Source organism: Ursus maritimus, unplaced genomic scaffold (genome assembly GCF_017311325.1).
Source record: "Ursus maritimus isolate PB19 unplaced genomic scaffold, ASM1731132v1 scaffold_6, whole genome shotgun sequence".
Lineage (NCBI taxonomy): Eukaryota > Metazoa > Chordata > Mammalia > Carnivora > Ursidae > Ursus > Ursus maritimus.
The window spans coordinates 58,239,466-58,251,820 of NW_024426774.1; the positions used below are offsets into that span (position 1 = coordinate 58,239,466).

At 34.5% G+C, this 12,355-nt stretch overlaps 1 protein-coding gene across 1 annotated transcript in view; it reads left to right on the plus strand.

Annotated features, from left to right (window-relative positions):
- Positions 1-12,355, plus strand: part of USP34 (ubiquitin specific peptidase 34) — a 237,202-nt gene that overhangs the window by 211,175 nt on the left and 13,672 nt on the right. The window contains 8 exon segments of the mRNA XM_040623443.1: positions 2,797-3,431; positions 5,359-5,516; positions 6,941-7,019; positions 8,538-8,664; positions 9,306-9,413; positions 10,581-10,685; positions 10,802-10,926; positions 11,922-12,045. Of these exon segments, the coding sequence (XP_040479377.1) occupies positions 2,797-3,431; positions 5,359-5,516; positions 6,941-7,019; positions 8,538-8,664; positions 9,306-9,413; positions 10,581-10,685; positions 10,802-10,926; positions 11,922-12,045 (1,461 nt within the window).

A 12,355-nucleotide genomic window follows, 5' to 3' on the forward strand; every position in this document is an offset into this window, starting at 1 on the left:
CTGAACCAAAAAAACACAAAAGTTTTTCAGCTGTTACGTCTTATATTGATGACAGTACTGAGGAAATGGCATTCTCCTACATTGCAGTGAAATTTTAAGTAAATATTACCCTTTGAAAGGCACTTTAGCAATATGCAGTGAGATCCTTCAAAATACTTTGCCTTTTTAAATTCAAGGATTCCCATATAAGTAAGTCACCTAATATATGAATGCTTAAATAGCATTATTTTTGGTTATGAAAAATTAAAAGCTGGATGTTCAGTTGGGAAATAGTTACAGTGAATCATTTAAAAATTATAATAGACTGTAGTAATATGAAAATGTGCTTTTTGACATAATGTAACTTGAAAAAACAGCCCAATATTTGAATAGAATCAATATAACAATAAGAATTATAGTAACATGTATAGAAAAAAAACTGAGAAATAGTTTTAAATCCTACAAAATTTTAAGGAATGCCTTAGAATGTTCAGAGAAAAAAAAAATGGAGACATCTTAAAATAGTTGAAGAGTTGCCACATAGAAATGAAGATAGATTTGTTCTAAGTTTTCTATAGTATAGAACTAAATGAAGAGACTCTTGAGTCACAGTAAGGTAGTTTTTAGCAAGATGGTCTATTCTTCCATACTGACCTTCCTAGAAGTTGTATATTTCTCCCAAGCAGAGCTTATTTTTTATTTAGAAGCAGATAGCTCTTAAATAAATAGATGGTTTGGTATATAATAAAGCAAAACTAAATGTTTTTTAACATTTAAGAATTGTTTATTTAAGTGGGTCTTTGGTAGAGTGTTTTGAACCTTTCATTGTGTTTGAAAATTTTTCCTAATAAAATACTGGGATAAAAGTATTTAACTTAGGGGTGCCTGGGTGGCTCAGTCATTGGGCGTCTGCCTTCGGCTCAGGGCATGATCCCGGAGTCCTGGGATCGAGTCCCACATTGGGCTCCTCTGCTGGGAGCCTGCTTCTTCCTCTCCCACTCTCCCTGCTTGTGTTTCCCCTCTCGATGGCTGTCTCTCTCTCTGTCAAATAAGTAAAATCTTTAAAAATATATGTATTTAACTTAAACTGAATAAGTTTTTTCTAATCACAAATTACTTTTCTTAATAGAGGCTTATACAAAGATTGGCCAGGATGACCCCTATATGCCAAGTTTTAATATTGGAAGCCGTTACCAATATGAGCCTAACCAGAGCAACATATAGGTGAAAAAATACGTAGAAATGAAGTATTGTGCACAAAGTGGTACATAAGGTTTAATTTGAAATCTGTAAAATAGGTTATAATTAATTTTAGGGTTTCTAAAATTTTAATTTTATATGTTATTTGCTTTAACAGAACATTGGAAATTATCAGATTATAGGTAGAATAGTGGGAGACAGAATTAGTAGGTGTATTGAAAAGAGCTAAACTGAGGCATGAGAGTCCTTGAGGAGGCTCTGTGGTGGTGGTTTTTAGGAGGATTAGCTCCTGAATCTATCTGGGTTTGAATTCCAGCTCTGCCACGAGATGTGTAACACGGGTGTAGTCTTACTGTTTTCAGTCCAAGTGAAAGTGGGGATAGTAAAAGTAGTGCCTCCTAAACAAAGTTATGGTGTTAAATAGTATAAACATGTGATAAATGTTAGCAATTCTTGTTGTTGTTGGATCATTATCATTATTGTCATCATCATCATTATCATTTCCCAGGGCTAAATCTGAGCTCCGCCTCTTTATCTGTGTGACTTTGGTCTTTGCCTCTCCAAGATTCAGATTTTCCAATGTAACATCACCTGTCTCCAGAATGATTGTGGGGATTAAATGAAGTAATATTTTAAAATATTACTATATTTATATATATATTTATATATTACTAAATATTACACACCTAACTCAGTGCCTTGCACACACAGTAACTGTTTTTACAGATATGAACTCAACTAATGAGTTATTTACATCTCAGAATTGTATGCTTAATAACATTTTTCAGGTATGTTGAAGAAGGGAGGGTTTTTTTTGCTTTCATAGTCAACCTAGAAGCTTCCAATTATGGAATGAATAAATCATGGGGATAAACAACATAGGGAATACAGGCAATGATATTGTAATCGTATTGTGTGGTGACAGATGGTAGCTGCACCGTGGTGAGCACAGCATAACATAGAGAGAAGTTGAATCACTGTGTTGTACACCTGAGACTAATAAACGTTGTGTGTCAACTGTACTCAAGTGAAAAAATTTTAAAAATACAAACTTAGCCTAGAAGAGTTTTAAAGATATTTCCAAAGTTAATGTTCTGTAATTGGTGTGTGTATGTTGTTTATAACTATTTTATTGTTAATCTCTATAAATTACTACAAAATAACTTACCCTTATTTTGTAAAGAAGAAGAAAAGATGCTAACGCATTGAACGATTTGATCACGTCAGACAGCCTTAGCTAGGTCTTCTGGCTCCAAATGCTGTGTTCTTCCTGTTAAGCCATATTATTTCCTAAGAAGAAATGAAACGATCAAATAAGTGGAAAATTCTACATCTGGGGAAAGCTAACAGAGAAGTTTAAAACTGTTTCTATTAATGTAATTATTTTTGCCACTTAAAAAATAACAATGACAGAATGGAAGGCGTCTGTTTTCATCATTCCTTGAGATTTTTCTGCGGGGCCAGTGGTAGGGCAGAAAGATATTAAGAAATGTTCATGTCCCTTAATTTTTATTCATTTTAAGTTTTAAAGAGAAGAGTGGCTTTGTGTTTAATGACTGCTCTTCAGTCTGTTTTATATCTTGCAAGGATCTGACAGTTTTGTTTTACATTTTATAGCTGCAGCTTATCTTCTGGTGTCCCTTATACCAAGCAATTCATTCCGCCAGATGTTCCGGTCAACAAGGTCTTTGCACATCCCAACCCGTGACCTTCCACTCAGTCCAGACACAACAGTAGTCCTGCATCAGGTCTACAACGTGCTCCTTGGTTTGCTCTCAAGAGCCAAACTTTATGTTGATGCTGCTGTTCATGGCACTACAAAGCTAGTGCCCTATTTTAGCTTTATGACTTACTGTTTAATTTCCAAAACTGAGAAGCTGATGTTTTCCACATATTTCATGGATTTGTGGAACCTTTTCCAGCCTAAACTTTCTGAGCCAGCAATAGCTACAAATCACAATAAACAGGCTTTGCTTTCATTTTGGTACAATGTGTGTGCTGACTGTCCAGAGAATATCCGCCTTATTGTTCAGAACCCAGTGGTAACCAAGAACATTGCCTTCAATTACATCCTTGCTGACCATGATGATCAGGATGTGGTGCTTTTTAACCGTGGGATGCTGCCAGCCTACTACGGCATTCTGAGGCTCTGCTGTGAACAGTCTCCCGCATTCACACGACAGCTTGCTTCTCACCAGAACATCCAGTGGGCCTTTAAGAATCTTACACCACATGCCAGCCAATACCCTGGAGTGAGTAAAATTGATAATTCTATCTGTATCTTCAAATTGATTGGAAATAACCTATCCCCCCCCCCCCGTGGGAAGTGGTAACAAAATATGGAAGTATAGTCTAACTTGAACTGTTCTTTCTTAAGGACTTAATGTGTATTTATTTTCTTGAATACATGTATAAAATGCTGTATTACTATAAAATTGATAAGTAATATGGATAATTTTTCTTAGGTTGATGTTGAAATTTTATCTCCAGTTGAACTTAGCTATTTTCGTTTGTGTTTTTGTAAATGTCTTTTATATGTACTGAATGAAAAAAGTCAGCTTTGTGATACAATTTTAGGGAAGTATTTATCGTTTAGATATTTATCATTAAGATCTACATGCTATTCTAAGCTGTGAGCTAGACGATATCTTTATCTTAGCTATAGTATTCCCTAGTGTTTTTTTCTCACTCTACATTCAGGTGAACGAAGTGGATAAGGGGTCTATCAGGATACAAATATATGCAGTCTAAATCTGATTCCTGTTTTTCTGCAGACTATTTGTAGGTTTCATATTAAAACTTTCTCCCTTCACATATGGCTGTAATTCCTGGATATTTCTTTTCACTGTTTCTTTAACTCTCTTTTGTAAACTGAAGATTACACCAAGAGGATATAAATCTAGAAAAGGGGTTGGAAGGAGAGTGCAGAATACTTTTTTTCAACCTGTTGTAAACCCAGAGACCACACACTGCTAATGTAAGAAGTTTTTTGCTAAATGGGAGATGGTGGGAGTGGAGAAGCAGGAGCTTTTTCAAGACATCCAACATTTACTTAAGAGTTTAATCAAATGAACATGATGAAGAATATTGTAATTATTGGTATCCTCGAATTGTGTAACTTTTTTCCTGTTGAAGAAAGGACCTTTCCTGTCCTTCAGATATGATGTAGTAAATTGTTCTCACCCAGAAAGAATAACCTAGTTTCCAGCCAGGAAATTTAGAATGCTTAGAATAGAAGAAAAAGAGTGAGTATATTAAGTACCAAAAGAGGTTCAAAGCCAAGGCTTTCAAACAGAAGGAAACAAATGTGAGAGTCTGCCTGACCTCGAAGGAGTCAGGACAGGATTTATCAAGATTTATCAAAATTCAGTGGATTTTCTTTATCACATTCACATAAATAATATTTGACTTAGTTACTAAACATGATGTCCATGGTTAAATATACCTTTTTGAGTGTTGGGGGAGTTAGAATATTTATTTATCTGATAGTGTTACTTCCTGACATCAATAAAATATAACATCTTTTATTGTAGAGCTTACCTGTTGGAGATTTTCATGAAAATGGTGCTTAAATCAATTTTTGCATGAAAATTATGGAATCGGGGGTTTTCAGTTCACTGATAAGTATGGCCACGTGCCCATGCTAAATGAGCGTATAAACCCACAGTTAGCGATTTTACTTAAATATTAGTTCCCACATTTCATCCATCAGATAACTTGAACTAGCCATTCATCAGTCCAGAAAGAGCATTCCAAATGTTAGCACAAAGGGTTTTCTCAGATATGGTATTAATACAAATGTAAATGAGGGCTATAAAATTTTGTGAGAAGTTATGATTTCTCATTAAAGAAACAGGGGCAAAGGATTGGTGTAGCATATCTGGACATCCATTCGAAGTTACAAAGCTCTAGTGCTTTAAACAGTATTAAGACTAAACATGAACCCTAAAAATGAGTCTTTGTGAAAATTTGATTATTTACTTTTGGTGAATAATATATTAAATTTTTAAAATAGAATCTGTTGCTAATTTTATAACTTTTTGAATGGTAGTATAATCTGATTTCATTTGTATAATTTTAAGAGCTGGCTAGTGGGCATAACATTCAGAAATGAGAAGCAAACATTCTAAAATGTTGTAGGGTTAAAAGCTCACCATGATGCTTATTTACCCTTTTTAGGCAGTAGAAGAACTATTTAACCTGATGCAGCTGTTTATAGCTCAAAGGCCAGATATGAGAGAAGAAGAATTAGAAGATATTAAACAGTTTAAGAAAACAACCATAAGTTGTTACTTACGTTGCCTAGATGGCCGCTCCTGCTGGACTACTTTAATAAGGTAAAAAGATGTTTTCTGGTGTTTTTTTAATTTGTTTTGTTTTTCCAAGTGAGGGAGTGGGGACCATCCTTTTGACACTTAAAGAGTTACAGTTATTTATAACTGAAAGTTTACTGGTTCTTTAAGGTGATTAGGGAAGCATTTTTGCATTCAGTCACCTTGGAAGGATTCATCTTTTAAAAATTAACGAGCTGCCTTTGAATAGCTTTTGTTTTCATGATTTGGTTTTGGATTGTTTGTATGTGTTTTATCAGTATCATAGAATCAGGGTTGGAAGGAATCTTAATGTGCAGTCTTACACCTAAAGCTTGAATTCTCTTCTTTCTTGTGATTCATCCTGTCTTATGCTTGGACGGTTTAGTTCTAGAGGCCTCCAGAAACAGCTTTCTCCTTCTTTGGATGAGACTTATTATTAATGTGTTTTTCATTCTATTTAGCCCAGATTTACCTATCTTTTTTAACTGTAGGAATTAGCCAAAATAACAAAACATCATCTTTATAATTGTTCAGAGTTACAGAAGTTATTGAATGGCTGTAAAGGAAGTCTACAACAAATTACACATAATTCCCTTTAACTGTGGAAATAAAGGCCAGGTTAATTTCTTAAAGTGTTTCTGTATATTACATCTAAGACTTGGAGGTAATGTCCTTTATTAGGCACACAGTTTTTGGCATCTTTCCTTGAAAATAATAGTATTTTATGCTTAACACACTTAGGTTATTTCAAATTATCTTCCTCAGAAAACTTGCAAATTTGAATCTTTATTAGTACACAAAATGAATTAATTATGGTTTTGCCAGGAGTCTAAAGGAAGGAATTCTGAGCTTAACATAATTTAGAAGATAAACCCGTTATAAAAATAAGCATTGTTTATACTGAAACTTTAAAAATATTCCCATGATACCTCTCTTGCACCATTGAATTGTTGACTAGACACTAGCAGACAAAACTTTTCTCCATGTTACTTAGAGGGTTTCTCTTTCTTTTCTTTTCTTTTTTCTTTTCTTTTCTTCCTCTTCTTCTCTTTTCTTTTTTCTTTCCTTCCTTTCTTTCTTTCCTTCCTTTCTTTCTTAGATTTTATTTACTTGACACACAGAGAGAGAGCCAGCGAGAGAGGGAACACAAGCAAGGGGAGTGGGAGAGGAAGAAGCAGGCTCCCAGCAGAGCATAAAGCCCGATGCAGGGCGGTCCTAGAGCACTGGGATCACGCCCTGACCCGAAGGCAGACGCTTAATGACTGAGCCACCCAGGCGCCCCTCTTAGAGGGTTTCTTAATATTAACTCCTTTTATTACATTACTAGGAAACAAATATAGCAGTTTCTCTCCTATAGGTAGAAAAGAGCCTAAATTATAGTTTTCTTCTATTTTTTATCACCTCAGTTTTCCATTCTGAGTTCTCAACCTGGATTTTTTGTATTGTAGTGCCTTCAGAATACTATTAGAATCTGATGAAGATAGACTTCTTGTTGTATTTAATCGAGGGTTGATCCTGATGACTGAGGTAAATATTTTATTTCATTTTACTGTCGATATAGCTCATTTTAATGTTCTCACCAAGGCTCGTGTGTATGTGCGTGTGTATTTAGAGTTTATGCTAGACCGTTCTATAGGTATCTGGATTTTGATTATATAGATCAGTAAATGCTAATTTATCCTCCAAGAATGAGTAGGTCACAGTTTTTAGGTTGCTGTTTTCTTTGTCCATAGTAATTCCATACTTTTCTTATTTTGTATTTAGAACAACCACTGGAAATAGACTGATTTTATTCATTCCGTTTGTAAGGGTAGAAATAGATAAAGTTCATATGATCTAATCACTGACACATAATTTCTCAAGAGCTCACGTATTTGATCGTTAAGAAACTGCGATTAGCATCTTGAGAGGAAGCATTGAGTGTTACAGGTATTAAAATCGCCTATTCATTCTTCTCACAATTCTTGAGCATCCATAAACTGTGAGATGATTTTAAAGCCATAGAGGTGCATTTTACCCCTTAGTCTAATAAAGAAGAGAAAACAAAAGAGTATATGCCAAAAGTACCATGAGAAGTAGGAGGTAGGATAGTTTTCTTCAGTTAATGATATTATAGAATAGGAATACATGTTTGAAACTGTACTTTGTAGAATTTGGACTTGTAAAGATAAATGGGAGAGCATTTAATTTAGATGAATGACTTGGTCAGCAGAGGCAAGAAAGTATTGTCGTATTTGAAAAATGCCAAGTATTTCTGTTTGGCTAGAATAAAGGGTATGTGAAAAGTAGTGAGAATTTCATTATTTTGTGCAACAGATGTTTGAATATCTACTCTGTGCCCGGCATTGTGCTAGGCACTGGGGATGCAGCAGTGAATAAGACAGACATGGTTCCTATCCTCACAGCTTACAGGTTAAATGCCACACAAGTACCTTGTTCAGATTATGTAATACCATCGATTCCAGAGTGTGGATTTTGAACTTTGACTTGTGGATAGTATATAGGTTATAGGGAGCTGATTCAAGAAGATTAGAAAAAAATCTTTGTGTAGAATGAAGTAGGAAAAAAAGAATTAAAAGATTTTTAACAAGCCAATTGACTAAAGGAATTCTTCCTTCTGGAGCTCTTTTTCCTTATTTGGACTTACTGTTGACAACCATTTCACCATTGTCTTCCTTCCCAAAGCCCTGGAAAGTTAAAGCAGTCACCCATTCTACCCAGTCTTCCTGTTGCCTGCTGCTTTGTAATTTCTAAGGCTTGCGGTCTTAGAGCAAACAGTAACCAAAACCAAACTGATTAAACAAATTACTCCTTCAAACCAAAATGTATGTATAAAATATTAGCTCTGAAGGTGAGCACTGTTTTGTATTTTAAAGAGCTGACTTGGGAGAATTTGACTTTTAGGTAGAAAGGAAAATACATTTGCTTTGTGCACCTGTGCACACACATAGAGTCTGAAAACATCTGTCATAAAGGATGAGTACTACCATTTTGTGGCTCAGTAAAGTAAAAATGAAGTTTTCCATTTTTTAAAATCACTTGTAGTCTTTCAACACACTGCACATGATGTACCATGAAGCCACAGCTTGCCATGTGACTGGAGACTTAGTAGAACTTCTGTCAATATTCCTTTCGGTTTTGAAGTCTACACGCCCATATCTTCAGAGAAAAGGTTTGGTCATTCCTACTTCTTATTTTTGTTACTTTCAACTATTAAAGAGTGAAATAAGGATTTCAAACCACATTCTTCAGAGAATTTGTCTTTATCTCTGGTTTATGTACAGAAGATGGGGCTGATGCTGGCTAACCATTAGGAAATGTTCATCATGACCTGGTTTAAAGGCTAGAGTGCTCTTGTTTAATTTGTTATGCCTGTCTGAAAAATAGGCAAGCATCTACAAGTGTTAAGATTTAAGAGACTGGGAAACACTTCCAAGCACAGTAACAAAATGGGTGTTTTGTAAAGGTTCTCCAGTTGGAAACCTCCATGGTTTAGGTTAGATCATTTTTAGTTTCAAGAGAAATAACCATAAAACTATCTCTTGTGTCCCTGTAAAATTGCCTGTGAACTCTGAACATCATATAAATTTCTAGAAAACAGACATGTTTATCTCTGAAGTATGTGCTTTAAGAAATCTAGCAGGTTTCACAGTAGCAGCCATCTCATGAAAATGATCCTTTAGCTTTCATCAAAGATGTTTATGTCATTAATTTGATTTTCTTAGTGCAAGCATTCTGTAGATAAAAATAGAAAATAATTGTGTGGAAAATTGAACTCAAATGGCTTATTTATGTATGCTTTTGTATTTGCAGATGTGAAACAAGCATTAATTCAGTGGCAGGAGCGAATTGAATTTGCCCATAAACTGTTAACTCTTCTTAATTCCTATAGTCCTCCAGAACTTAGAAACGCCTGTATAGGTAAGTTACTGTGTAACTTATATATATCTTATATATATCTGTGTAAAAACCTAATGAATGAAGATTTTTGTGGAATATTCTTTGTAGGATGTGATATTCTGCAAGGTTTGGAAGACATTTGTACTTTTTATGTGTAACTCACACTGGCCAGCAGGTTCTAGAAAATCTAGTTATGTTTCTTAACATGCCAGTAATTACGTTATATGATCACAGGCAGGTCATGTAATATATCTGGGCTCTTTGACCTTAGGTTATGTCTAGATCTCTTCCAGCTCTGAAATCTTCTGGTCCTATGTAAGTAAGGTAGGATCATGCAAATGTTTTGTAAAGGAGAGCTGATACTGTAAAGGGTTAGGGAGATTATTTTACTGTCTGTTCTCTTACCTGAAGGATACTTGTAGTACTTGTTCTTAGACTTCCAAGTATTTTACCTTTTTATTGATTACATATTTATAATAAAGTGATAATTTGTGCCTGTTAAATGACCCCCCCATTTTAAATTTATAATGTATTTTTTAGTAGTTTAGAAGCTATTTAAAGTCCTCTTTAGAGACTGTAACTGTTTATTTCCAGTTTCTCAAAATGACACGAGTAACTGACCGTCGTGTATAAGCAGTCATTTTTGGCAAGCTTTGGCCTGGTGTTCTGTGGAATTACTGGCCTATACTTCAGTAACCTCTGATTGCCGGTACACTGTCATCATGAGCTTTACTTCTGTGTGATTAGGGGTGAGCATCAGTCCAGCTTACATCCTGAAACATTAAAAGTGGACTAAGGATTATGTCTTAGATCCAAAGAACTTTGAGCCTTAGATTTCTGTCTAAGTTGCTTTGGTTGATTTTATGAAAATATGTCATCAGTGTGCATTAAATATTTCCTTTAATGTACTTCTCCATGATGCTTCTCTTGGATAAATAAAATACAAATAAATAGTTTTAAACTTTGGTTTCTAAATGATGGCGTCTTATTTAGTAACTGTTGATCCAGATTTGATTGAGCATCAGACAGAATTTCTCTGTGTCAGCAGCTAAAACAGTTTTAGACTCATTAACCCTTTTCACCCACCATACTGCAGCTAGTCCCCTTAACATGATTGGTGAGTGTTCCAAAGAAGCAAGTTAGATATACGCCAGCTTTTTAATTCTCATATTGTGTTTTTATTTTCAGATGTCCTCAAGGAACTTGTGCTTTTGAGTCCCCATGACTTTCTTCATACTCTGGTTCCATTTCTACAACACAACCATTGTACTTATCATCATAGTAATATTCCAAGTATGTATTCATCTAGCACAGTACTTGAATGTGGTTGGCATTTGATCTTTCTGCACACTGAAGCATGGAGATTTATTTTTTCCATTTATTCTTATTGTACACTTTTAATGTCTTAGTGTCTCTTGGACCTTATTTCCCTTGTCGAGAAAATATCAAGCTAATAGGAGGGAAAAGCAATATTCGGCCTCCGCGCCCTGAACTCAATATGTGCCTCTTGCCCACAATGGTGGAAACCAGTAAGGTATGTTGGGATGCCAGGAAAACCATGTTTCTGTAGTACACAGTAATTTGAAATTTCCCCTCTGGCAGTTATATTAGACTTAAATGACCATTTTGTGGATCCTAAGAAGATTAGACTCATTTGGACTTTTTCCTTTTAGTGCTCTGAAATGTTGGTTGAGTATTTGCAAAATCAACAATAAGCACAAGTAGTTTTTTCCTCCCTCAAAAAAATTCCCTAATAGAAAGTCTTACTAGTATTTGTCACTAGGCTAAATTATAACTGGGTCATATATCTAAAACTGAAAAGTCAAGTTAGGTATTTACTATTGTTTAAATTTGGCCATATAATCAATGACTTCTTTTACTGCCCTTTAATTATAATCCTTGACCTAGGCTTAATATCACTGATTGATAGATTTATCATTTGTAGTCTGATTCTTCTCTTCTAATGCGTATCCTAAAATAATGCTAATTCTAAATTATAGAGAGAAGGTACATTGACACAAGATAATTTATCTCAGTTTCAACATTTTTTTAAACAATTTGTCCCCTTTATCTTTCTTCACCCCGCTTCATTCACACTCTCCCTTACTCACCATCTTTGGATCTTAAATATACTTCTTATAAGATAAAATATTAAAAATAATTAACACTGTAGTAGCCATTACAGAAATCATTTGAAAATCTATTTCAAAAAATCAAATTTAATTCAACTCTTCTTGATGATGTCTGTAGAACTAAAGTGTCACATTTTAAAAATCCTACAGTAATTTTACTTGATTAAAGTATATAGAAATAATGGGTAATTTTAATTGATAGCATTTGCACACTGAAAATAAACTTGTGACAATTAAGATCTTAACATTACTAGAAACTTGGAATTTAAAACTAGGTTCTTATAGAATTTAAATATTTAATCAGCTTTTTAGTTAAACTTATTACATTTGCACAAAATATGCTCTTTAATTTATTATACAATTTAAGTGCAACCATTTTATCATCTTTAACCTTCAGGGCAAAGATGACGTTTATGATCGTATGCTGCTAGACTACTTCTTTTCTTATCATCAATTCATCCATCTATTATGCCGAGTTGCAATCAACTGTGAAAAATTTACTGAAACATTAGTTAAGCTGAGTAAGTATAAAAGATGAGCAGTAAATTCCACTGAATTATTTTAAGCCCCTAGCCACTCAGGAAGGGGAGACAAAAAATGAGACGATCCTTTTTTTCTTTTTTAAAGTGACTGTTTAAAAATACTAATTATTCTTGGGAACATTTTTATTTTTATTAAGAAAACACCAACTTACTGGTTTCCATTGAATAGTTCTGCCCAGAGTTTCAGCTGGCCTATAAAGGAGTGTGGAGTAGGGCTGATCACTTTTGTACACAGAAGCCCAAGTCCTCCTCCATCTGCCCAGCAGAATTTAAAAACAAAAACCAAAAA